Below are 26,723 nucleotides of genomic sequence, written 5' to 3' on the forward strand. Positions count from 1 at the left end.
AATGCTCGATGAAAACCGGGCTAAAAGCATTCCGGTTCAGTGTCAGAAGGAGTAAAAACACTGAAAAACAACATTTCATTTTCCAGTATGTTCGATATGTTTTCTTTCATACTAGCTGTCACGAATTTTTGAATTTTTTCTCTCGTTTAATGCGTTCTCCGGGTTCGCATATTAAAAAGCCGATAGCTCAGTTTGTTTTATATTAAAAATTTTGAATTTACTGTAATACCGGTATACCCGGCGCGTTGTGAACTTATCAAAACTTAGGGAGTAGTAGAGAGTGAGTTTTGTGACATCATTTCACAATACTAATGCGGACAAAATGGCTGCTGATGCCAGATAATGTAAATCTTCCGCTTTTTGGAAGGACAAGAGCCCATCTTAAATGTAGCAACGGACTTAAAAAATCCCAGAGAAAGCTGTGTGCCTAAAAACAGAATCTGCTGCGCTAATAGAGAAGAAATTCTGCATAAATTGCCCACCATGGATTTTCGGACCTTTTGATCTGGTTTATGCTGGCGCTGTAGTTTTGACGTTTCTCGGAATTTGTCTAGCACTTTCCCGGAATTGACGGTACAGTAACCTGACGTTTATTTTGTATTATAATTCTTTTCTTAGTTATGCGTGTTACGTTGTGAATAAATCGAAACCGAAGGCTATGAGCAATCGATGAAAGCCATGGCAGCTCTAGCCTGAATTTCAGACATCCCTCTGTGCTCGCCTGCTTACCAGAAGGAACGTCTGAACACATTTGAGCCTAATGCCGTCCGGTGACGTCACTACACTTTGGTTGTAATTCATGCGGAAAAGTTTCTGTCGAGGCCATGAAATTGTGAAAGAAAAATCGCTTCAATAAAGGATTACAGGGTATAAAATTGTTTTAATAGTAAACTATTGAAAACTTGAGACAAATCAAATAAGATTTTAATCGCATGCAGGCTATATTCTTCTACGGAACCGATTTAATCTGAACTGAAGCTTATCTAGCGATCAAAATATAATATATTTCGCAGCGAGCAAATACAACACACTCGTGAGTACTTAAATGAATCAATTTAGACGGTTACTGAGGCATCAAGAAACGGAATTCAATACAAAAATATCCTACTTGACTATGGGCACTGAGTTCAGAAATCACTGGCTCATCGAGGCTGCAGGACATAAGCGTCGAGCGGCTTTGTTGACAAAACAAGAATACATATATAAATTTGGCAAAACACTGCATGTCGAAGCGACGAATGCCGCCAACTTAAAACCTACCGATTTCCATTACTATTCTTCATCCGTAGGTAAACTAATAAAGTAATAAACTCAAGGTAAATGACTAATAAATTCATTTCTGGGAAGGTAACTCCTTCGAACTCTTTCCAAACGTTTTCAAATTACAATCCTCGCGCGGTAAAATTCAGTCATAATTTCACATAATTATGCAAATAATTTTAAAATCAACCAATCAAAATCACTACCCGGTTTTCGGGTAGTGACGTCACCGGACGGCATTAGGCTCAAATGTGTTCAGACGTTCCTTCTGGTAAGCAGGCGAGCACAGAGGGATGTCTGAAATTCAGGCTATGGCAGCTCATGATCAATCAGTATTGCAAATTATCGAAAATGAATAAGCTTATTAAACTCAATCAGTCGGTTGATATTGATAATCAAAATACTACCGGCCCTTACTGACAGCTGATCTGACAGCACTGTTGAATTGAGTATTAGTTTAGAAATTCTGTAGATTGATTTATAGACATTTCGTGCTGTTTTATGCTGCTGTGATTTGCAAATATTTTTATCATCTCGAATTACCGCTTTTCCGAAACTGTGCAATCAAATTGATGTCATTTATAGCTAACGTTTGCCTGAATGTTTAACGCAGTTCTTGGACTACTGTATTTCATTGTGTGATTTACTACTGTCTTCTATTTATTCACGGTTAAACGACTAAGATACCAGGGCTTCTTTTTACATTCCGTTTTCAGTTCATTTGATGAAAACTGAAGGCAATGAACGATCTATAAAATGGTCAAAATGCATGATATTGCATTGCAATCGATATGACTGAAGAGGTGACAATCCAAATCATTCAATAACAATATTGATAATTGATAAACAATATTAAATGCATAAGCCTTTGTTGTTATCCAATATCATCCATTTTAAATTTTATCCTTAAATAGCAGACAACACAGTAATTATCAATTATCGATCTAATAAATGACATTGAATTTTAGCAGTCCTAACACATTACAAGGAAATATCAGACTGAGTCCTTTTATCAGAACAACTTTAGAATGACGACAGTTTGATTCTTTCTGAATGCAATAGAGTTGTTGATTTATGTCATACATTTTAGCTGAGCCTATTCATTACCTGTGTGCCCCTCTCTTTCAGTGAATCACTAAGTATCAACACTGAGAGATAAATATTTCTGATCAGTTATTGTCATCATCCAGATAATAATGATAATTGACATATTTTTGCACGTTTTTGCTAGGAATGTACTATTATGGTGCAGACGAGTCGCAGAGGCCTGAAGATTTGGAAAGGATTGCATCACATAAAGGATTCTTAATTTCTGAAAATCATGGTTTGGGCAATTGTATGTTCTATGCACTGGTGGAGCAACTTCAAATAATGTGAAAGGAATAGAAATTTCACATGAAGAACTGAGAGTGAATTTGGTGCAATTCCTAAAGGAAAATTACAACTTGGTAAGTCATTGATAGTGTTTCAAGTGACATTGTAATTTTGTTAGTAAAAACTACTAACATTCATTATTCCATAATTTATAAAAAAAAGACTTGATTTTAGTGTTTAAGATGGAATCCACTAGGAAGTCGAGTAATTAATATTTATTAAAGTTGGACAAAAGTCAAGTACCAGAATAATTTAAAATATCCTATTCCTTATTGCGTTATTTCCTACCCTTAATAAAAGGTAAAGTTAAGTAATTATCCGTGATAACACCAACAATAATTTCTTATCAGAGTCTGAGAAAATGAATTTCAAAGTTCACAAGGTATAGGCAACATCTCACGTGTAGCCATTCAGTTTTGTAAATTCGTCTTAAGCGATTCAGTGGAATTTAGCGGAACTTCGAAATTTGTTTTTGATGTTTGGTGTTGTTAGAAAAGATTTCTTTTGATAAGATATTTGAAGCAGTAACAAAAAAGTTTGCAATAAGGTACATAATTTTGTCCAATAACTACTCGAAGTCCTGGCGGATTTCCCCTTAAAGCATTTTCTCACAAGTGCGATTTTGTTTATAATTTCACTGCCTTATTTGTTGATTGATCACACAGGCTTTAAAATGCATAGGAGCTACTTCTTGCTTGAGTGCCCAACTTTGTTTTAGATTGACTTGTGTCCTTTTCATGTCATGCACTTTGGTACTGTTCCCTCATTTTTCCCGTTGTCTTTCTCGCTTGACTTTACGCTGCTCTTCCGTTTTTGTTCCTTGCTTTTTACCTTCGCCTTTCCATCTCTGCTTCATGCTGCTCTTTGTTTCTCTTTCTTCGACTCTTTTTGCTCTTTGTCGTTCTCTGTCTTTTTCTAAACAGTTTTTAGGGGTTTTGAAAACACACGTCTGGGTACAATATTTCGTTGGAACATATTATTAATGTATTCTGATTTACTTTGTTACTCTTTCTATAGACTTTATAAGTAAAATTGATCATGAAAATTGTTTACGAAGAAATTGGCTGAAAGCCCTGGGGGGGGGGGGGAATCCAATGGAAGAGACAGGGATGTTTTTATTGTTTTGCTTAGAGGTATACATGATTTAAATTATTTCAGATTTTGGTCTCTCTTTGTATGTTCTGGGAAAAAGGAGGGTATTTTTTGCCTTCAAGGTCTCGTTTAGGGTTGCACAAGAAAAAATATAGAAAAATATCAATTTTAAAATGTACCAAAATGGTATCTTTTAGGGGTCAAAAAGTGTAATCAATGCCCAGATTGGTCCCCTTTAAGGGATGGTTTAATTCAAATTTTCTGACGAGCATCTCTGCCTGTTCGATATGGGAGTCCCCTTTCCCCACTAACTTCCAGGGCTGAAAGTTACTTAATTTCTACAAGTGCAACTAATTAAATATCTTTTGGGCATAAGAATTTTCCTTATCTTCCACCGTGAACAAAAAAGGTCATTACACAGCAAATTCATCTATCAAGTAGCTCAGTAAACAAAAAGGCAGTCAATTTATAAATTTTAAAATACTTTTCTTTTATAAGACTTGTACTTGTACTATACGTATATACTTTGTGTGAATTGAATTTCTTTTATTGCCATTCAAGTACAATAAAAAAGATATTTGCTAGTCCAAAACATGACTTTGACTTTTTGTTTGCACAGAATTACTGCATTGAGATCTTGGTACATGTAAATAGTTCCTTTGATTTTCGGAACAGAAAAATATCAATCTATCGCTAATTAATTATATGTCATTTTATTTGTTTTAACCCCTTGGAAAATTTGTTTTTCCCTAAAAATTATCCTGGTTCTTGAGGAATTAAATATGCACAATTAACATGTAACAGCATAGTAAATATAATGTTTTCATTGTTTAAGAAAAGAGGGGGTGGGGACGGTTGAGGCCCAGGGTTACTGACGGGGATGATCGAAGAATTTTTTGGGTTTGAAATTTTCAATTCCGAGATTTTTTTGGGTTGGAAAATTTGGCAAGTATTTTTTTTGGGTGTCTGTATTTAGATAGGGGATCCCGGATTTTTCGGGGTATTAAAAACGAACTTAAGTGCCTTTGTCCATGGGCCTTAGCGTATTTTATGGTATGACAAATAAACAAAATGGGCGTTCTTTGTGTTATGTTATTGCCCCTCCTGGCAAATTAGGGGTAATTTGACAAGGGTTTTTTTTTGAGGGGGGGGTTGTATTTGGTCCAGGGATTTTTTGGGTAATGTCAGAAGACTTAGGGATTTTTTTGGGGGTTCTGAGTTTTGCCTCCATTCAATCATCCCCGTCATTTACCCCCCACCCCTCCCCATTGAGGACAAAACTGGGCCTACAAGATCTGCTTAACCTGACCTGATAAATTTTCTGGACTACTTGTAATGATTTTGTGGGAGAAGTGCAAATTGACCTGTTGGAATTCCGATTGTTAATACCTAACTTTAATAACTAAGCTCAAGCCCTATCTTATCTTGTTGTCGCACTAGGTATAAGTATACATAGAACTTAAATTCAGCTGAAATTCCACATGGAAGGAAAGACTTACTGAGTTAACTTTGATAGCTGCTAAGGCCAGAAAAGCCAGCTGAGCTTGTTGATGAGCCGGGGTAGAGTTTTTTAAAGCTTAGCTACACCCCTGATTAAAGTTTTGGGCAGAATATGCATGCTTTCATGGAATTAATCACAGTGCTTTCAACAGCACCTGTTAGAAAGCAATTAAGATAAGAGTCTTAAAGCAAGTTATTTTGTAGGGAAAACTCATTAATTTTAGCTGCTGATTCACCCCAAAACTTAAAAAACTCACCAAAGCTCCGGCATGTGCCAGGTCCTAAGCTTATTGATTAAGCACTATTAATGTCTTCAGTAGGTTGAAAAAATTATGCTGTCACACTCACTGTGAATTAAGGATTTGAACATATCTCCCAAGTGAACACAGTTCCTGGGCGGCCCAGGCAAAACTTTGAAAAATATCTCTTTTTTATTTATCTATAGAGTCTTCTGAATTACTTTTAAAATTAAAAAATATTGATGCCAATGATCATCAACAAAATTATCTGTCTTTTGCCTTTTTCAGGGTTAACGTACACGAGTAGTGGAATTTTCACAGAGAAATGCAGACACACAGAGAGATAAATGAACACATTATTATTTATTCATTCAGATTATTTTTTTCATTGCATGTACAAACTAATACTTATGTACTTGCACTGTATATGGACTGGTGTAATTTTTAAGTTAATAAAATAAAGCCAGAGGTGATACAACCATGTACATATTTCTTAAAGGATCTCTGGTAACACAATATAAAAATATTATTCATTTATTGCTACCCAAACATTTAATTCCCAGTGCTCACACTGCAAAGAACAGTAATCATGATAATGGGATAGGCTGCAGTTCATCAATCTCTATTAACAAATATCACATGTTGCAATATAATGCAATCTGTTGTTTGTAGCCAGCCAAATTTTTACTGCACCGAAACCAAACTCAGTCATTAAATGATAAACATTGAACACAGCTATTTTGGTTTGTGGGTGTGTCTCAGTTGTGTCTCACAGATCAGTTATTTGTTGAAAAGTCTTCTGTTTCAGTACAGTTAATTATTATGTTATATTTGTTGCTCATGCTTGCTGTAGCATATCAATAAAGATAGCTTCTAAACAAGGAAACAACACAGCTTCAATATGGCTGAACAACACAACACTTTATTCGCTAAGCATCCTGGGTACATATGGTGCAATAGCTTAACACAACTTCCGGTTATGTAACAGTAGTCTAAATATATTACACTTGCATGGTTTGATATGCAGGCAAATGAATGGTTAAATTTTTGCCAAACAATCTATACCTGAGTTTATGACTAACAAACAGTATTTCCGCTTGTGCAAAATTAATTTTTGCTTAGTTTACATGTAGTTAACAGAACTGATATGAAGGGAAAAAGGTGCTTAATCCTTTTGGGGGACCCTACAGACTGTATTTGGCACTATGACAAAATGTCACTATTTTTGCCTGGGGCTTGCTTGCTTGTTTAACTCCGGTTTGCTAGCAGAAAGCTGTTATTTTTCGTATTGGTCCACCATTTCCATCAAAAAAAAGCTGCCATTTGGGGTGAGGGGGTGGGGGAGGGGGCGGGGGAGGAGAGAGGGAGCGGGGGAGGAACAAGTTACATGTAAGTGTGGATTCCTTGTCAGAAGAGATTTTATCCTAATGTTTGTTTATCACTTAGCTACAAAAAACAAAAGCAACATCGGCGTTTTCTTTCTTTCATCTTTTGTAAAATCTGGAAAGTGTGTGTGTGTGTGGGGGGGGGGGGGGAGGATTTGACCCTGTTTGAAATCCTTAACAGGTGGGGCATCTACAAAGTGAGGAATATGACCAAACTTTTCAAAATGTCAAATGCCCCCAGGGGGTGGGGCATAGGCGGTTTTAAAATTGACTGATACATAACATACCAGTCATGGTGGGGGTATGAATTTTTTCTAGAACAACGCAAGCTTTCTTTGTTCTAGTTCATCGTCGAAAGTTTATACTAGTTTATCTTTAGGAGGTTTAATGCACAGACTGCTAATTGACAATCCTTTTTTATTGATCAATTTTTTTGCTCTTATATGGTGCTGTTGTTCATGGTTAAAAAGGATACAACTATATATGTATATAAAGAAAATAACATGAATCAGTCTAAAAGGTTTAAAGGGCAAATAACCAGGGAGCTCCGCTTTTAGGCTTGCCTAAATCTATATATTATATTTATTTCTTATTTATTTATTTTTTATTTTTCTACTTTTTTTATCACAATCACTATCATAGGATTTTAAACGCTTGAAATAAGAAGGTCCATTTTTGTAAATTCGAATTCTTTTTATGGTAGATTGTGCTTTTTTATTCTTGTTATTTTATGACAAATTTAGCTTTTTATGGTTTGCAATTTTATTGTAAATGTTGTAAATAATTTAACACGTTGCAATAATTTTGTAATTTTAGGTAATATTATTGTAAGCCAAAGAGCCACCCAGTGGAAGCACTTCCAAAAAGCCATTATTTTTTATAATAATTATTATTTGTTATGTTTACAGATCCTGCCAAGATTGTTGAAGTTATTGCAAGTAAAAATAAAGTGGCAGTTCAAGAAAGTGTATCTCTTCGGTGTAAAGCAGAAGGAAATCCTTCACCTTCTTATAGGTGGACTCCTTGTGAACAACCACAAAGTGTGTGTCACAACAGCGTTCTAAACATCTCAGAAGTTTTGAATGATGCTGTCTATATCTGCACTGTAACAAACAGTCTGAACAGTGATGCAGGAAATGTCAGTGTTTGTAAGTGTTCGTTTGTTACTACTTGTAGGCATATAATTTTGTGTTTGCATAGTAACGCCGCGATGCTATATTTCCAACAGCCGATAAAGCTATTGTTTTGTAAAAGTCTTGCTATTAAGTACTTTTGTTTTCTGTCTGTCAACACTCTTCTTTTCTTAATATGATTGAGGTGAAGTTACTTCTTTAGACTTTAGGTGCATGAATATAGCTTCACACCACCCACCAGCTAATGCCCTTGCAAAGAGATATTTGCCCCTTTTATCTCACACAAACTTAACCTTCTCCATCGTTTCATTGATCTTTCCACTCTCTTCCTATCTTATGGAATCCAATCCAGGACCTATTCGGTGGGTTCAGTGCAGTTTGGTCAATCTTAAGCTCACGTTTTATTTGTCAGGTAATCTATTCCTTAATGTGTTGTTTTGCTGCTTGTACATGTACTAATCCGCAACAACTTTATTGCTAGTTTTCCTTTATTGCTAGGTTTTGTAGCAATTCAGTACTTCTCGCAAACTACCATGTTTAATATATTTTTAGAGTTCCCTAAGCGACAATAGAAAGTGTCATTTCATTATACATGCATATTGTAATGACGTGTTTTAATTTATTCCAACAGTCATTGCAGGAAATTTGATAAACGTTACCCTAGTAATCACAAATGAAAAATGCAGTGATGGAAAATACAATCAGTCCTTGTTATGGACAAAACTCAATGAAACGGTAACTAATTTGCGCACTTCATTATATTGAAATTCTTACTTGGCGCCAAGGCTTAGAGGAATGAAACGAAAAGAATTTTTGGTTCTTCCCTCTTGATGTTTTTTGTTTTGTTTTATTCCCTAAAGCTTTGGAGTAAATTTAGAATTTTAATGTATTGTAGAGTGTGTTTTATTAATTGGTTGGCAAAGGATTAATTGGTTAGTAAAAATTGATTGTTTTGTAAGGATTGATTTGTTAGTAAGGATTCGTTGTTTGGTTGGTTGGTTAGTTATTTGCTTGCTTGCTTGGCGAGGCTGGATTAGTAAGGGTTTGATTGTTGGTTGCTTGCTTCCTTGCTTGGTAGGCAGGTAGGTAGGTAGGTAGGTAGGTAGGTAGGTAGGTAGGTAGGTAGGTAGGTAGGTAGGTAGGCAGGTAGGTAGGTAGGTAGGTAGGTAGGTAGGTAGGAAGGTAGGTAGGTAGGTAGGTAGGTAGGTAGGTAGGTTGGTAGGTAGGTAGGTAGGTAAGGGTGGGTTGGTAATGGCTAGTAAATAAGGACTTCTTGGTAAGGGTGGTAAATAATGGTTGCTTGGTAAGGGTGGGGTGGTTAGCGAGGGTGGGGATGTAATGGTGGGTAAGGATTAATTGGGCACTCTCGTCAAAACTTCGGAAGCTGCTGTGGTCCTATTTCGTACTTTCATTTTAATTCCTGTGAGGTCTGAGATTGCCCTGTAATGACCGAACGGACGAGATTAATAAATTATTTATTATATGGCCTTTTAGCGCTATTCTAAACTGAAATATCTAAAAAAAACACCGAGGTGAAACTCACTCTCGCTCTCTGTGACTCTCTTCGTCGCTCATACTAAAGAAGTATCGGTATGCTAATATTTTTCTTTCAGTTGTTGAAAAGATAGTTACATTTTGTCGGTAGCTTTTACTCACAACTCAAAAAACCATGTAAAAACCGCCGAGCCGAGAAAATTTTTCATAATGCCCGGTAATTACAAGAAAACAATGCCCGCTCAGCAGCCAATCAGAGCGCGCGTACTATTGTCGCCATATAATAAAGGGTTTTAAGTATTTCCTTGGTATGCAAAAAATCTCGATTTTGATCAAAGTGGGCGCCCTAATGGTCTCGGGAGTGGGCGCGCACGGAGTATTTTGAAGTGTGACAAAATCTTTGTTCGACGATTGGTTAGTAATGACGTAAGATCAAGAAACCTCGTATTCTGATTGGGTGACGATGGTGACAACCCAAGTGCGTAACACGTGCGTGTGAGCTGCAAACAACCAATTTACTGAAGATTACAGAGTTTATTTGTCCAGGAGCATTTGTCTGCGATAAACGATAAGCAAGAACTAGTCCAAAACCGCGATTGTCCCGGTAAAAGGCTATATGAGATATGCTGGATGACATGCAAAATTTGAGATTGATTAGATGAAAATTGTAACCGGGACTTGTTTAGAAGAAAAAATAATTAAAAATATTTCTTTCGGCAGGCGTTTGCATTGAAAAAGATGAGAAAATCTTTCGGCCTCCTTTCAGACTTAGCTGTCAAGTTGGTAATTTTTGCTTGGGCTCCCAGTCCAAAACTCTTCTTAAAACTTCTGGTCTGAAGTCTAAGGTTTTAAACGTTTGGTCATTGCTTAAGTTTATTCTCAAAGATGTCACTCATTGCAGCAAAACACGGCAAAATATTGAAGATGTTGCGGTCGCGTTCCTGTAATTAACTTTCCGTGATCATAGAACTTTCAAAAAAACTTTCGTTTAATTACTGACGCTTTATTTCGTTTTATTTGTTTTAACGGATGCGCTGAAAATAGGATCAAATAACAGCGGGACAGCTGTAGTATCAACTATTCCTAGTGTAGCGTCAACAAGCGTTGTAAATCTGAATTTAACATAAACTGATTTTTGCAACACCTTCAAAACGTTTGGCTGCCAGTACATTCAGTGTAATCTACACGCATTCTTGAACATTACTGAACACTTCAGCGTTTTAAAAACGCGTTGATAAAATGTTTGAACGCGGGCTTTTGTATAAAGGGTTGCAGTACCATTTTGTACCCATCCTGTACTTAAAGTATTTCCGGAATGTTTTGTAACTGTACATACTGGAAAGGAAGCAAAATTAATATTCTACTGCAATGAATCCAGCACAGCACGAATGAAACGCGTGGACAGCCAAATAAATACACCCCAAAGGCAAAACTGGCAAAAGGAAGATGATAGTGCAGATGTCAAAGGCAAAACAAATACAAAAAGGGTGTGATACGCGATGGGAAAAACGCGAAATTTGCCCCAGACGAAAATGGTGCAAGAAATGCGCGAGCACGGGCGCCATGATTCTGGAAATCCAGTTGTTGTCTCTTGCTAGATTGATATACAATGTAGTCACACCATTGAAATAGACACTTAAGTGCAGCTTGGAGAAATTGTATTCTATTGACTTGGGTTGGTTAATTACTTACAAAACGCCATAATTTTTTGAACGTGTTTAAAAAATTTGTTTATCGTTTTTCTAAATAAATTCTGCTAATGTTTATACTATTGGATTATCGAATGACAGCTGAGAAAATTATACAAGTGGCGTTTGAACGCTTTCTTATGCTATTGTACACCAATACCCAATGTTTTTAAGAATTGGTTGATTGGCTAGGATTGATTAGGAAGGATTGGTTAGTTGGTTGATAAGGATTAGTGGGCTTGTTAAGTTGGTTGGTAATAATTGGTTGGCTCGTTAAAAAAAAAGTTGTTTATAGTGGTCATGCACTTAGCTTTGAGATAGCTAGTTTGCAGACATGCCGCTAAAACAGAGGATACAAATATTCTTAATGAAAATAACATGATCAAAAAAATCGCATGGCAGGAGGCAGACCAGTTGGCTATATATTGAACTCGGGACGACCGAGAAACAAATCCAGCTAGTGGCATGCAAGGTGGAGGTTTTGAACCCGGGACCACCGGATTACACTACCAGTGCCCTAAACCACTTGGCCACGTTGCCTCGTTATTGGTTGATAGGCACGGATTGGTCGGTTAGTAAGGACTGGTTGGTTGTTAAGGATAAGTCGGCTTGTTAAGTTGCTTGGTGATAATTGGTTGTTGTCTTTTTTGGTTGATAGGCACGGATTGGTTGGTTGATAAGGATTGGTATCTTCATATCTTTTATGTCGATCACATTGTACATGAATAGATGACAAAAAATGCTAATAAACACATTTTATAGAATTACTCTGTTGTACTTGATAACGTCATCATTTATTTCAGACGGACAAGCTTTTTGCTAACAAAAGTGGGTTCAATGGCGCACAGTTGAAAAGTGTCAGGTATACAATTTGATTGATTGCTTCCTGTTATTTCATTTCTGCCATTATTTTTATCTCAACTTGTTACTGACTTCTCTCTTGTCGTTTTACTTTTTTCTTGTGTTTCTTCTAAGGTGTGGCCATGGTAGTGTGGTTGCTGACCTGGGGCTTAAGTTCAGTTCCACCATAAGAGAAAGAGAGGTGATTGATATACTGCGCAATGCTGCAAAGAATGGTATGCTCGGAACATTTCAAGTGAGCGCCTCATCTATAATAGGGACACGACCTGTCGCTGGAAAAGCAACACCAACTACGCCTACCGGTATTTTGAATTTTTTTCGGCTATTGAATGTAATCCTTGCCAAATTAGTAAGCTTCTATAATGTCGAGTTGAGAAACCTGAATGCTTAATGTGCTGGCTCGTGTACATATAATTGTTTGCCCTGTTCACGTTACGTAATACAATGCTGAGACAAGTAATTTTCAGTTAACTGCTCTGTGTCTTTTGAATGCCTCATATATATGGGAACACGACCTGTCGCTGAAAAAACAACTACAGCAACTACCAACTATGCCCATATTCTGAATTTGCATTGTCTTTTACATAAAATCCTTGCTAGATTAATTTGTTTCAGAGTATTTTTGTTTTCAATGTCGAAGAGAGACAAACATGAATGCTTCTGCCGGCTCATGTACTAATATGAGTGTCCTCTTTATGTCGTATGGTACAATGCTGAGACAAGTAATTTCCAGTTTTTGTCTTCAGTATGCAGTCCTTCCCAGCTTCACCCTAAACATCACCCCATATCCCTTCCTGATTCTTGTTTTTTTGTTGTCCACCATGTTTTCTTCTTTGACAACTGGTGTCTATCTCAGCGCAGTATTTTTAATGCTGATCCGATTCTAGTGGACATGTTCAAGCCAGCTCCATCGCTATTGTGTTAGTGTCATGGTGATAGGGGACTTCTTTATATGTTTTAATCGAGAACAATAAAAAAGCCATTTAGTCTCTGGTTAACCGTTACACACTCATTGTTTTCATAAATTTGGACATGTTTGGAGTAAAACTGATAAAGGGGTTTTTACAAAAATCTGCAAAAATAAATATATAAACCATGAGTACTTTTCTTAAATCAAGGGGTGTTTACCATTTGACGGAATTGACCGGTTGAATTATCTTTTTTTTTCAAAATCAGCAAACCAATCAGTTCCTTGTTATTGTTTTCCTTTGTTATTGTTTATTGTTTTTGATGGGAGACTTGAAACGAGAGAAAATAACTAATGGTACAAAGTTTTGCGATGGTTTTACGGGATTTTTGGCTAAATGGTAAGCACCCAAGATTAGCCACAGTGATGTTTGATTTGTGAAGGAATATAGGCCAGTTTACACGAGCTATTTTTATGCCACAGTTTTTAAATGAAAACTAGTTTAATTTGCTCGTGTGGACGAGGAAAACTGTAAATTTTTATGTGACAAATATCATTATTTGCTTAGACGTTGGCGTGTTAACTTTTATGTTACATACGAAACATTACTCGTGTGGACGACTCGTTACATAAAATGTGGTAAATATTGCGACAGCATTGCGTATCTGCTGTCCAGTTTCATAACTGGCGCACTAAACTTTAAACTGTTGCCGGACAAATTATTGTTGTGCCATCAACACGATCAAATATATTTGTCAAAATAAATTGCCCATGTAAAGTCCAGGTGTAAGACATTTTCAACCTTTTAAGTGTTTAAAAACACTTATTCATGTAAATGTTGATGGATATTTACATTTTGAAGGCGAGAAGACCTGGATTATCGTTGGTGCGGTCTTAGGATCACTTGCTGTACTATGTGTTGTTGCTGTCATAACTTGGCGTGTGTACAAGAAAAGGAAGTTTTATAGGAGGTACACTGGGGGTAAGTGTTTTAAATTTACCAAGGAAATACTCTTCAAATCCTACAGGTAATATGTCTGGGTTTCCTTGCATTCAGTGACATTAAACAGCAGTAAAAAAGTAGCATGTGGATTAAAGATCGATGCTCTCTTGGAAGGGTTTTTTTCCGGGTGAACATGTTTCCGATTTTGCAATTTTACTGTGCTTAGTTTGTTATTTTAGTAGAATTCCATTGAACTATGTTTTTATATAAATTTTGTCACTGACAATGACTCAAAAAATGTCTTTCTCATGTCGTTTTATATGTTTTGCTTTTGCTGAGAAGTCCACAACAGTGAGTCTCAAGTAAACTCAACGTAAGTGTTTTTACGGTCTGCTACAGATTGTTATGTTTTTGCCTAATAATAATAATTTTAATGGAAAAAGGTCACTGTTATAAAGCCCACGTACATACATGGACACATATAGCTCTGTGCATCTGTTGTAACTCTGCGTGCTATGAACGTATTTCAAATTTAACCGGGTTAATGTGGACGGGAAACAATCTAAGCGGCATTTTCAAATTTCTCTTTCTTTACTACCCGGGTCAGTGTGGACGGGGCCTCAATAGTAAATTTAAGCACACTATGGCTCATAATTATCTTTACTTTTGTTCCATTTTCTGCATCTCGCGGCAGTGGTGGGGCCATACGCATTTCTAGTAGGGCCGTACGGCATCCATCCCTGTCAAATCGACGCGTACAGCCCTCATACGGGACAGTTTCAATGGTTTTCAAGTTGCGCGTGGGGCCATACTAACAGGTCAAATGATAAATCATTTTTTTCTCGTTCCATACTGTAATAATTATACGGATCCTTGTTTTTCTCTCGTCGACTTTTACCCCCCGGGCTTTGCCCTTTGGTCATAAATAAACAGGAAAAACTCGGTCCGTTCCTTACAGTATGGAACTTGAACCTAATTAATAACAAGTATGTATAATAAAGTGAATTATTGTTGTAGAGAAAACGCTGAGGAAGATTATGCCGATGTCAACCGGGGATATGTTCTTCCGGAACCTAACTCTACAGTTGTCAGTCCGTCTTCAGTGCCCCCAGTGACTTGTGACACTGTTGAGGAATCCACTAAGAAAGGAAAAGGAGAAGTGCTCGAAGTGAATCCGACAGTGTCGTATGCAGCTGTGGACAAATCGAAAAATGAAAAGAGGAAGAAGGTACTTGTATAAGTAGAAGTGTCAGACATACTCTGTAATTAGTGTTTGGCTTTGTGAGGGTTTTGTGATTAAGGTATATGGCTGCAAAATAATTTATGCTACTAGAGGTGTGTTGTGGTGTCAGGCAGTTTTAACTTGGTGCTAAGGCCTTTTCCTATTCCTCGAATATGCCAGTGTTCTGATACTTGTAGGTGTTGGTCATCAATGAGTAATAAACACGGCTTTACTGAGGGGAAGATCAGTCGTGTTTAATGAAATAAAATATATAAATCAATTTAATTTAAGATTCAAGGTATTTAGCACTACTGTGCTAATTTAGGACACTTAATTAACAAACATTGTAAATGAACAGAAACTTGTTAAAAATCCAAATGGTTTGAGGGCTGACCAGTTGATTATTTACAATGTAAAAAGCGTGGAGGAATTGAATCCTGGCAACCGAACACAAATCCATGCAACGGGGGGAGGAGGATTTAAACCCGGGACCAGTCCAGCGCCCTAACCGCTACGCCACGCTGCCTCCAAACAAACAAACAAACTGCCATAGAATGATTCAAAGCAAAGTCGTTTGCCTTTTGCGTGACATCAACATTTCCATTCGAGTGTATTTTTTCCATAAGCAAGCAAAAAAAAGCTTAAAGTATCACAACAATATCGTAGCAAATTTTACGGAGTGCTCAACAAAAGTAAAAGCCCATTGTCAGACAATAAGAAGAAGGAGGAGCTACGAGAAAAGCTGAAAAAAATTGTTTCATTGCCATTGTCAGTAATACTGTTGTTATGTTCAAAAGTGGAAATCGAACCCAAAGCTGCTTATACCATTATAATCAAATATTGAAAGTGTTTTTTTGGTAGCAAGTATGCGCAGCACCATGAGTCTGGCTGGTCGCTCTATAAAGGCCGGCAATTTCTTTTTGCTCTTGATGTAATTTCAAAACATTTGATACCTCAGCTTTTGCCCTTGGGCACAATATGTTATCTTGTGTTATCTTATTATTGAATTTGTAAGCAAATAAATCTCTTTGAATACGGTTGCAAATACATGAAAGTTTGATAAAGAGCTTGTTTTATCGAAAAGCAGTTTTCTTGCTTCCTTTGGAGCTTTCGGTATTTTGGAGACTTTTCTAAAGGCGAAATGAAAGCAACGCCAGCCATGTCTGCGACAAAACACCCTTGGGTGTACGTCAAAGTAGGTTTTGTCACACTCCAATGGAAAGAAAGAGTCTCCGGTAAATCGCGTCTAAATTCGAGCAAGTTCGAAATAGTGCCGATTTCGTGTGAAATCGCAGTTAGTTTATATTACACGCGCGATTTACCATCGCCGCAAAAACTCGCCACAAAAATCGCCTGTGTAAATTGGCCTTAAGGATCAACAACAATAAGAAACATCACACTACAGTAGTCTCCCTAAGAGAAAACCAACTGTTAGATTTACTATGGAATTGATGCATCGATTGATATTTTTCTCATAGAAACCCAAGCCAGGAGAAGTTCAGTATGCTGAACTTGCTGAATTCCCAAGACCACAAGGCACGCCGAGGCCTTCAACCTCCCGTGATACTGAGACTCAGTACGCGGACTTGAACGCAATGTAAATTTCAGCCACGTGTACCGAGTTAGACTTCACTTATTTTAAAGGCAAGCGGTTGTACTATAGCTGTAAAACAAAAACAGATTCGTAGAATATGCCTATAAAAATGTCAATTAAGAAGTAATACCTGATAATTATAATAATTACTGTAAATATAAATTAACTGCATTCAAGTGAAAGCTTCCTGCTGGTGCAAGTGGGTAGCTTTTACATTTTTTAACTTTTTTTTTCTTGTTTGTCTTTCCTACAGTTTTAATTGCACCGACAGCTGGTACATGTAGGTGAATAGGTCTAAAAATTTTTTGCTGCCCTTAGCGCCGATGGCGTATAGGGCAGTAAGTAAGTAAAGTAAGGTCTAAAATTAAAAAACAATTGTCCTGGTTTGGGTAAAGAACCTGCCGGTGATTAGAATATGGGAAGGCGATAGCATTGCAAAACTTGTAACCCTCTGACAAAACGAAATACAACAAAAGTACGCCCGCAGAGCATAAAAAGATTTATGGTTATGAGACCCGCTTTCAGTGTTACGTTCATGGCGGCTTTCCGTCGACATCCATCTTTCGACGTGTTAAATAAACGAGACGGATCGAAATCCGCCCATCACAGCCCATTAGCGTGACCTGAAATTGTGGGTCCATTTGAATGAAACCATCATCGGTAGGGGTCAATTTTGATTGGCTCATTTCAAACAGCACGTCGAAAGACGATGCCTAGAGATGGATGTAGAAAAATAGCTAACCGGAAATATCTACAAAAGATGGTTCTCAAGACATTAGAATTGGTGCTAAGGACAGTGATTTAGGAGATCAAACGCCGGCTCAAGAAACTCAACACAATACAATACTTTAATTTGACACTCCCCTTACGGGGCTTTTCAGTGACAATAAAGTGCCAATAAACAAAGTGTCAATAAACTCAGTTCTCTTTAGATCAGAGCTACTCATGAGGATTTATACCATTAAAACTTAATTGAAATTCTGATTTAAAATCGATGGATTGAACTTGTTTACACGAATTCAAGCGAGCACTTGTGTTTGTTGTTTCCTTGTTTTAGTTCTTTATTTTTATAGTTCTTGATATTCACCTCTGACAATTAGAGTAAAACAATTATTCGCCTCAGGTTTAGTGAATTTCGGCGAATATTTGCATTAGTATTTTCTTAAATAAATGTTTTTTTTATTTTTTATTTTTTTTAAGTGCACCATTGCGTGATTCAAGTATTTAGATTTTCTATCAGTCAGTCAGTCATAGATTGGTTAAATCAAAGCCTCTTCGAGCCACGACTGAATTTTTTTCACCAAGTTTTACGTTTGGTTTTCATATCTTGAATATATATGAGCGGCAGATCCGGATGTTCAAACATTTCTTTGATGCAATTAAAAAGCCAAAAATGAGCAAACATGCGTGACAATTGCAGACAATCGGCGGTTGACCCCACAATGTCTATTACATTAATATAAGATCTTTTCATTTTACGTGACAGTGATTGTCGGATTAGCTCAGGTGTAGGTTTCAGAATGGAGTGTGAGAGGTCGTGAGATCAAAACCCAGAAGTGTCTGTTCCTTTTTTCCTTTTTTTCTGTTTTTACCCCGCAGCACTAAAATGGTTTGTTTATTCTATCGCTCCTGTATACATTGGAGAATAAAAGCATTTACATGTAAGCCGTAAAGTAATAACGCTGTAAATAAATATATCAGAACATATAGACTGATTCAGGTAAGTTTACGAAAGAGATCGATCGGTGCATCACTTTTGCGGCTCTTAATGTGGAAGATAAACTTGTTTATCGTATTTGAAAATTCCGGCGTTATCTTTGCAATAGGAAGTTATGTTATGCGAGGAATCTTCTATATTTAGTATGAATGCGCGAGTGTCCGTTTCATGCATGCGTTACAAGCAGCTGTAACGCATGCAAATAAAGCATGTTGCATCGCTTTTGCGGCTCTTAATGTCCACTTTTTCGGCGGTCAAGTACCTTCCACACATAACTTTCAGCCGCATTTTGTTTCTTTGCTTTTGTCTTCCTTGTTAAACCTTAAAAAATAGCCTTATTACGGCCGTCTTGCTGCACTCTTACTTCTCTTATTAAAATATTCACAGCTGATGGACCAACCAACCAACCGACCACTCATGTGAGTGAAGTCGGGCTACCCACTATACTCCTTCATTGAAAATTCAGTCGTAAAAAGGGAGAAAATTCAAAATGGAAGTAAACCAAACAGAAATCGTTAACGTTTTTAAGAATCTTCGGTTGGTTACGAGTAAATGCTTGCTTAATCCGGTTGACCTGATTTCACTGTCTTATGGAAAATGGTAAAAATATGGAAACTGTCATTTTTTACTTTAGTTTCTCTTTTTTTAGTTTTCTTGTTTTTTTTTTTAGTTTTTCTGCCCCACGCTAGGTACGGCCCTAGCCTTCATGTACAAAAAGACGCATCCTATTTACAGATAAGAGTTAAGGTCCCATCTCCTCGCGGACTTCACTTATATTCCAATCCGATCTAAAGGGACAACGTGGTTGGTACAGGTACAACATTCTTATTTCCAAAAGGAACTGGCAGGAAGAAATAGGTCTGGGAGGGGCAGTTCTTATTTGATGCTTGTAAACTTACACCAGGCTAATTATTGATTGCAATTCACTGGAGTCATAAAACAGTTATTAACCGTGCGCAGCAGACCCACGCGGCCTAGCCAGTTCCTTTGTCACGGTCACGCAAGATTTGATGTTTACAAGCGATCACTCGTTTAACATGAACACTCTTAGAGTGAAATGTATAATTTTGTTTCATTCGAGTGTTTTACCAGAGAGAGGGCTGAATAATCACATAGCAAAACCAAAGACCACTTGGATATATACAAGCTATTTAAAACTACCACTACGTCGGACCCACGCGATCGTTCGCCTGAAGCTATGAAGCTTTTAAATCATTCACCTTTTTTAAAAATATTTACGAATCAGATTCCGCGCTCTGTTTGTGTGAAATATGTGTTTTTGTGTTATTCGACCGTTTGGCTCGGAGCGAGTACAAGTCGTACAATTTACCCGGAACGTGTTGAATATGCAAGAAACAACTTGTTTTCTGGATATTCCACTTTTTGTTTTGAGTTTATTTTGGGAATCCAAACGAAAATTGCAAGCCCAGCAAGAATGTGTCAAGGCACGGGAAAATACAATGAGATGGCCTAAGTCTATCCTTTATTTTGGTATGAAATATACTTCTTTTTAATGCCATTAACGAACTGGTCTGGGTTTATTTTATTTAACATTTGGAACACACACATGTAAATTAGGAGTTGTGGCACAAATTGTGACAACTCGCTCGGCTCGCCCGGGCTCGCCTCGCTCCTTGTCACAATTTGTGTCCACAACTCCTAATTTACATGTGTGTGCGGAACGCAAGACGCCTTTCTTACCCCTCTCGCGAAACGAGTTGCAAAAAAGGCGTTGGCGGCACCTCTAACGGCCCGCAGCAACAGAGAGCGCCACCTGTGTGCTAGATTTATTTTTCAATTGAACAAATAACACCTCAGGGTAAATGGAGCCAACGAGAGATGTTTTTCAACCAAAAGGACCGAGAACGAGAAAGTTTTACATCCAAAACGAAAAAATTTTTGATCGATATTTACAACAATATGTAAGTGTTGACATGACAAAATTTATACACGACTTGGTTGTAGCAATTTCAAAACTGAAAACTAAAGAGCTTAGCAAAGAAATTTTTGAAGAATTGTTGGAAAGAGACTTTACTTTAAAAAAAAGTATGAAACTGAAAAAACCAGAACTTTTTGGAAAAAGTGAAGACTTACCCAACAGTGAAAAAAACGAAGAATTTGTTCCAATAACGACAGTTTTACCAAAAAAATCGTTAGATTATCTTACTTTAACAAAATATCATGAAGCTTTTTTGAGGTTAGGAGAAGTGTACGACTATGTCTATGATTTTGAAAAAATTCCGGAAAATTTAAGGCAAAAAAAACTGAAATCGCTAAGCAAATCTTGGCTAAAGCTAACAAAAAAATCTGGAAAGCAGTCGTGGAAATGGAACTAAAGAAAAAGCAAAAAAAATGGGTAAACAAATTAATTAACTGCCGGAAGAAGAGCCGACAGACTGAACTTCGTACCAATCATTTAAACCAACCATTGTACTTTAGGGCGACGAACCTTTAATTGACAAAAAAGGTTTAAGCTTGCGACTTTTTTTTTTTATTTATAAAAGAAAACAACATTAAAAAAACCTTCGCTAACGTTAAACGCGCTAAAACCATTTTTTCTGACCGTTTACAGACACAAAAAATGGTTGCCCTGCTAGCGGCACGCAAAATCGCGAGCGACTTACGTGAGTTGCGTGACATTTTCAGAGAGAGCCTGGAAACCATATTTCTAGTTCTCAGGCCCTTGGACGAGCAGAAAGAAACATGGCGGCCTAATCAGGATTTAGTGTTTGGGCCGATAAAAAACGAAACAAAACAGATATTACAAAAAAAATACGCTCAGTTAACGCGCTGTAATTTTTTGTGCCCCCACAAAAGCTGGCGAAGTGAAGCGAAGAGAAGAAATCGAGAAATAACAGGATTTGATCACAGAAGTTTAACGATCGATCGAAAGAACTTTCCCGAAACATCGGACTCAATCGGGCCTGTTTATTTTTTTTCTGCTTCAAGCATTGCTTCCACGACTTGATATGTTATCTGTCTGACCTCATTTTGCCAAACGGGAGTAGAAAGTTCGGTTAAAATAAAGCAAATCGCTTGGAAAAGCACCAACATTTTAGCCTATTTACCAAACTTTACCAAGTGTCTAATTAATGATGACATCATCCTGATGCCCAAAAGCGCATGCGTACTTGCTCAAAATAGGTGAAAGGGTACCACAAGTGAAAAACGTGACAAAGTGAACTATATATAAGTAAACGCGGCCGTAACTTTTTGTTAGTTCACAAATTCTGGTGAAGTCAAGGGAGGTAGTGGATGGCCAACCACTTGAATCCTGTTATAATGGCTTGTGCGGATGGTGAATTACGGGGTATAGGGGGACTCCTTTCAGTGGGAGATACCCCTGGGTGAACCCGCCTCGGCCCTACTGATAACGTGGGGGTGCTCAGAAATTCCTCGGGATTTCAAACCTCGGCAGAGGTAAAAATGTGGGACAGCCGCCTTGTCAGCGGCGGGGAAAAAGTCCTAGCCGGGGCTAGGCAAGAAACAGCCAACGAGCACCCCCCGACCAGGGTTTTGCCCTTTCGTTTGACCTGTCACGCAACGTCACGCGTGACTGTCACGCTCTGTGTCACACAATGTCACGCTGTGTGTAACACAATGTCACGATTTGTGTCATGCGTTAATTTTATTTTTCTGAACACTCAGATTAAATCCAGTGTTTATTTTCTCAAATCTGATTTCGACTCTGCTGATATTCTTTTTTTTAACCTATCTAATTCTTCTTGTCGAATTTCCTGTCTCAGTTTCTCAATGTCAGGCTGTGGGGATGACTTTTTTTGGCTTAAATTTTTTGTAAGGTGCATGCGAACAGTCTCTTTGAGGGCCATGTAACGAGAATATTCATCCAAAATAATTTGAAACTCTTTGTCATCAACTTTATTGTCAATGAGAGCGGCAGAAACAAGTCTATTGACAGTTTCACGTTTGGCAACAGCAAGGGAAGTAATTTCATTATTTTTCATAATTTTTGGTTCAAGTTTTTTGCTCGCTCCAGTGAAAGCGGCTGACAAAACGCCTGTAATTGCAGCACATGCTGCGAGAGGAACGCTTACCGGCAAACCAACGACTGTTACCGCTGTTCCAAGGCTGGAAGCAGAGAGAACACTGGACAAACCACCCATTGAAATTGCGGAATAATGAAAAAAAGACTTCACCTTTTTATACTTTTTCAAAACAGCTCGGTATTTTGCAACTTCTTTGTCAAATTCTGAACAAATTTGATTGATTTTTGTTAACCTAAAGTTTTCTGGTTGATTTGGCAAAGCGGGATACAGTGTTTGTTTTACGCTGTTTTCTTCGCGATCACCATAAGCAGGGGCACTCGGGAGAACATTAGCAGATGACATGGTCTCGTATACATAAAAGTTATTTTTGTATTTAATTTAATTCAATTCCAACTCATATGTAAGATTTGTGCCGTTAAAATCGAATGGCTTTCCATTCTCATCTCTAATCGAAAGAGTCAGAGATGATACATTTTCTTCAGCAGAAACGTCGCGCAAGACGTTAAAATGTGTATTTTGGTAATAAACTTTTTCATACGGTTTTCCACGTATGTCAAAAAACGCTAAAAGGCTTGATGGCTTACCATTTAGCAAGCTTTGTTGCTTGTCGATAAGGTCACAGTTGATGAAGTAATTTTTAGGATTTGAAACATTATTTACCTCAATTGTTTTAAAAAATTCCTTTTCAATACTTGCGTAATTCTCAAACCCAGGCAAATTAAAGAACTTAATAAGACTTTCGTTCAGCCCAAAAGCTTTTAAATTGGGCTCTTTTGCTTTTATTATCAATGAACGGCCTGCAATGCCTTTTGTTACAGAAAACATGTTTTTCTCTGGAAATCCTTTTTCAAAAATACTCCCAATGTCATCGAGTGAGAAGTTTCCTTGCCGTATATAACGCGCCTTCTCTTCCTTGTTCACTTGTTTATAAAAAACTATTCCATCCTTTTCCAAACTATTCCAGCTGTTGTAAAGAGAACAACTTAAAAGCCGGATATAGCTTGGTTTTGGAATAGGCTGGTCAAAATAAACAGTGTTCGGATTTTCTTTTGTGGTAACAGTCAGCACAACCATTTTTATATTAAATAAAAATAAAAAATGTTTAATATAAAAGAGGACCATGGATGCAAAAACAAGAGGTTTTATGAAGTGGATGAAAACCCCAGAAGCAACTACAATTTCTAAAGCGGCAAAAGACAATGCATGGAAACCTTTTCTTGCAAAATATCCAAACGCTGACCGAACAAAATTTGTTGCACAGGTTGAGTTCGCGTACAACCACACAGCAACGGCAGACATTTATTACAAGGCAGGGCAAGGCCATTTGATAAATGTTTTTGGCTCTGACAGCAAATATTGGAGCCCAGAGATGAAAAAAGCACTGGGGGTGAATCAAATTTCAGGCGGTTTTCCACAACAGCTGTCACCAAGCGGCGCAAAAGGCTCATCTTTGCCAATTCCCGCGGTTGGATTTCACGAAGCCGCACCGAGTTTGAAAAAAATATTTAACAGCCAAATAAACATCTACGTCACACCAGACCAATATTTCACAACGAAATTAAGAGAGATTTTTCAAAAAACAAAACTGAAGCATACATCAGGAAAAGAGTCAAAAAGGTGGCTTGCTAGCCAAAATATGGGCTATTGGCCACAGCAACTTAACTTTGCGGTATGGTGCGCGACAACAGGCTGCGGTATAAGTCGAGATATTTTCGATGAAGAGCACTCATCTCTTAGCTTGCCACCGATTGTGCGTAATTTTTATCTTTTTCACGTTTATTTCACGATAAGGCGAATATTGTTTCAGATGGGGGGAATTCAGAGCGTAAGCGCCTTGCCAGGCGACCCCACTTTTAGCCAGTTCGACAACAAGTACGACGTGGCTTCTTACAAAAGAATATGCGCTGAGTTCGGTGTCGACCCGTCAAGCGATTTCCGTTTCACAACAGGCGCAAACCACGGACTTGGTAACGTTTATATCTGGATTACTAACATTGGACCAAACAAAACTGGAGCAAAATACCCCGATTACGATAAATTTTCGGATGAAGGTGGAACTGCAAGCAAAGGTAACTTGATTCAATACATCGAGCCAGACGACGCTGCATATGCACAGGCAGACTGGTTTTGTCCTAACGGCACTGAAGGGCTTACTCAGGCAGGTTTGTCGAGAGTAAACCAGTCGATAGAGGCTTTTGTCTACTGTATTCTCGGTTCGCAGGTGAACGTTCGAAGTAGCATACTTGGCACAGGCGGCCGTGCAAAGGAAGCGCAAAGTGAGTTCCTCGTGTTGGTTGAAGACGCTATAAGGCAACCTGATCTGGCAAAGTCGGTCCAAAGATACCAATTAGCCATCGACGAAGCTAAGGTTCGGCTTAACCTTGCAGTCTGCCCAGGTGCCTGGCTGATGCCCGCTCGTATGGTGATAAACACAGAAAGCGTTGTTGGTTACAATAACCAGCTTAAGCAGGCTGTTGTTGGGATAAAATTAGGAGTGAATGATGAGGTTAATAAAGCTACAAAAAAAGCAGCTCTTAAACTGATGGCGGGAGGAAAATCAAAAATCAACCCACCAAACAGCCACCCTTCAAATCCTATACACAAGAGCGCCACAGCAAAAAAAAATTGGACACCCGACGCAAGCGCTGCTGAAACACCAGCTAGGGACCTTTACGGTCCCCGTCCAAAGGACGGCAACGCGCAAAGCGCTAAAGCTACGAAGGCCGTAGCCAATGATTCACACGAAATAAACAAAGCAACTGTCGCTGTTGGCGCGGTTGGAGCAGCAGCTTTGCTCTACACCCTTATGCGTTAACGTCTCTTTTTGATGTATTTTTCAACAAGAAAAGCAACCACAGCAAGGATAAGCAGCCAGGTGTGCTCTGCAAGAAATCCAATTACTTGACCAGCGGTTTTGAAAAGAAATTTCGCAATCGAGCCAATGAGACCAGGCAGAGCTGATGCTACCTTTGAGCCAATATCACTTAGGCCTTTCCCCAACGCTTTGCCGGTTGCCTTCAACGCGTTTGTAATTGTTCCAATAACAGAACCAATCGTGACACCAGCAGCAAGAAGTATTGCTGTTACTGTCACGCCATATTTTTTGAAGATCTCTTTGATCCTCTCACGAAGTGGAAGCGCCCTTTCTCTTTCTGCAATCTGCGTTTGCAAACGCCCGAGCTCCTCGGTTCTTTCTGCGACTCTGTCTTCCGCTGCTTGTTTTTCAGATGGCGAGGCATTATCATCTTCAATAATTTTTTTGTCTTCCTCGTTTTGTTGTTTTATCTCGGCTTCTTTTTCTTTTAAATCATCCAACCCTTTTGTGTTGTTGAGATTTTCTTCCAAAGTGTTTCTTTTGCTCTCTTGGGCAGCGCGGACTGCCCTTAGTTGGTCGCCTTTTTTTTGTTCTTTTGCCTTATCTTTTGCCAGTTTTTCAAGAGCAGCAACTTCTTTTTCTGAGTTTTTTACATCAGCTTCAAGATTTTTATTTAATAGCTTAAGTCTTTCTACTTCTGATTTATTTTCAACAGCTGACCCAAGTTGATCAATAATGGCGTTATTTCGCTCGATTTTTATTCTTTTTTTTTCTACTTCTTCGATGGCTTTTTCTTTTTCTGATGCGATTTTTTGGGACTCTTGAACTTGGATTTCAGATTCTCTTAATCTTCTATTGGTTTCTCGTATTTCTTCATTTTCTTTCTCAATAAGTTCTTGTGCCATTGGTCCAAGTTCTTTCCTGATTTCTTTTGTAAGACTTGGATTTAGCTGTTGTTTACCACCTGTACCCCTTTTGGTGGTGAAAAGGTCATATAATTTTTTACCAGCTCCGGCCATTTTTACTTGTAATCTGCCCTTTAGACTGTAAGAAGCTTCAAGATTTGTTGATGAGCTTTCTGGAAACACCCCTTTTAGAGACTTCCATGCTTTTTTGCTCATTGATTGCGCACTGTCAAGCAAAGGTGTTTCTTCGTAGGATGTGTCTGGCAGCCCGCTCTGTTCGTGCTGCATCGTTTGCATTTCATGTTGTTCACCCCCATGGTAGGGTGTGGATGCCTCCCCGGGCTGAAATGGTCGGGTTGTGTCGACCTCTTGTTCCTCTTCATCATCGTTATCACTGTTGTGGTCAAGATCTCGGTCCAAATCATGGTCCTCGTATCCAAACTCACCACCACCTTCCGCCATCACGTAATTTATATATATTTTCAAATTAAACTTTTCAATTTAACAATAAAACCAATCGAGAGATGGCTGCTGTTCAAGAAAACCTTCGACCGGGACGCACAGAGAAAATACTCGGCGCACTGAAA

The 26,723-nt window shown here is 38.1% G+C and overlaps 2 protein-coding genes and 2 long non-coding RNA genes across 4 annotated transcripts in view; 3 read left to right on the top strand and 1 right to left on the bottom strand.

Annotated features, from left to right (window-relative positions):
- The window catches only part of LOC144662810 (uncharacterized), a 38,421-nt gene extending 21,627 nt beyond the window's left edge, over positions 1–16,794 (top strand). Inside the window, exons 4-11 of the mRNA XM_078523756.1 lie at positions 7,759–7,998; positions 8,615–8,718; positions 11,969–12,027; positions 12,141–12,328; positions 13,796–13,915; positions 14,219–14,249; positions 14,894–15,104; positions 16,577–16,794. Coding sequence (XP_078379882.1) covers positions 7,759–7,998; positions 8,615–8,718; positions 11,969–12,027; positions 12,141–12,328; positions 13,796–13,915; positions 14,219–14,249; positions 14,894–15,104; positions 16,577–16,699 — 1,076 coding nt within the window. The 3' untranslated portion in view covers positions 16,700–16,794. The remainder of the gene's footprint in view (positions 1–7,758; positions 7,999–8,614; positions 8,719–11,968; positions 12,028–12,140; positions 12,329–13,795; positions 13,916–14,218; positions 14,250–14,893; positions 15,105–16,576) is intronic.
- LOC144662800 (fibroblast growth factor receptor 1-A-like) overlaps positions 1–26,723 on the bottom strand; it is a 254,321-nt gene that overhangs the window by 185,743 nt on the left and 41,855 nt on the right. The gene's annotated exons all lie outside the window — the stretch shown is intronic.
- On the top strand, positions 231–5,948 carry LOC144662868 (uncharacterized). The gene is made up of 3 exons (XR_013572538.1): positions 231–573; positions 2,492–2,708; positions 5,754–5,948. It is a non-coding gene; the product is annotated as an uncharacterized LOC144662868 (long non-coding RNA).
- LOC144662876 (uncharacterized) overlaps positions 16,798–26,723 on the top strand; it is a 96,034-nt gene continuing 86,108 nt past the window's right edge. The window contains exon 1 of the long non-coding RNA XR_013572548.1: positions 16,798–16,976. This is a non-coding gene — a long non-coding RNA (uncharacterized LOC144662876). The remainder of the gene's footprint in view (positions 16,977–26,723) is intronic.

The sequence above is a fragment of the Oculina patagonica genome, chromosome 8 (assembly GCF_052425735.1).
Source record: "Oculina patagonica isolate OP01 chromosome 8, crgOcupat, whole genome shotgun sequence".
NCBI lineage: Eukaryota > Metazoa > Cnidaria > Anthozoa > Scleractinia > Oculinidae > Oculina > Oculina patagonica.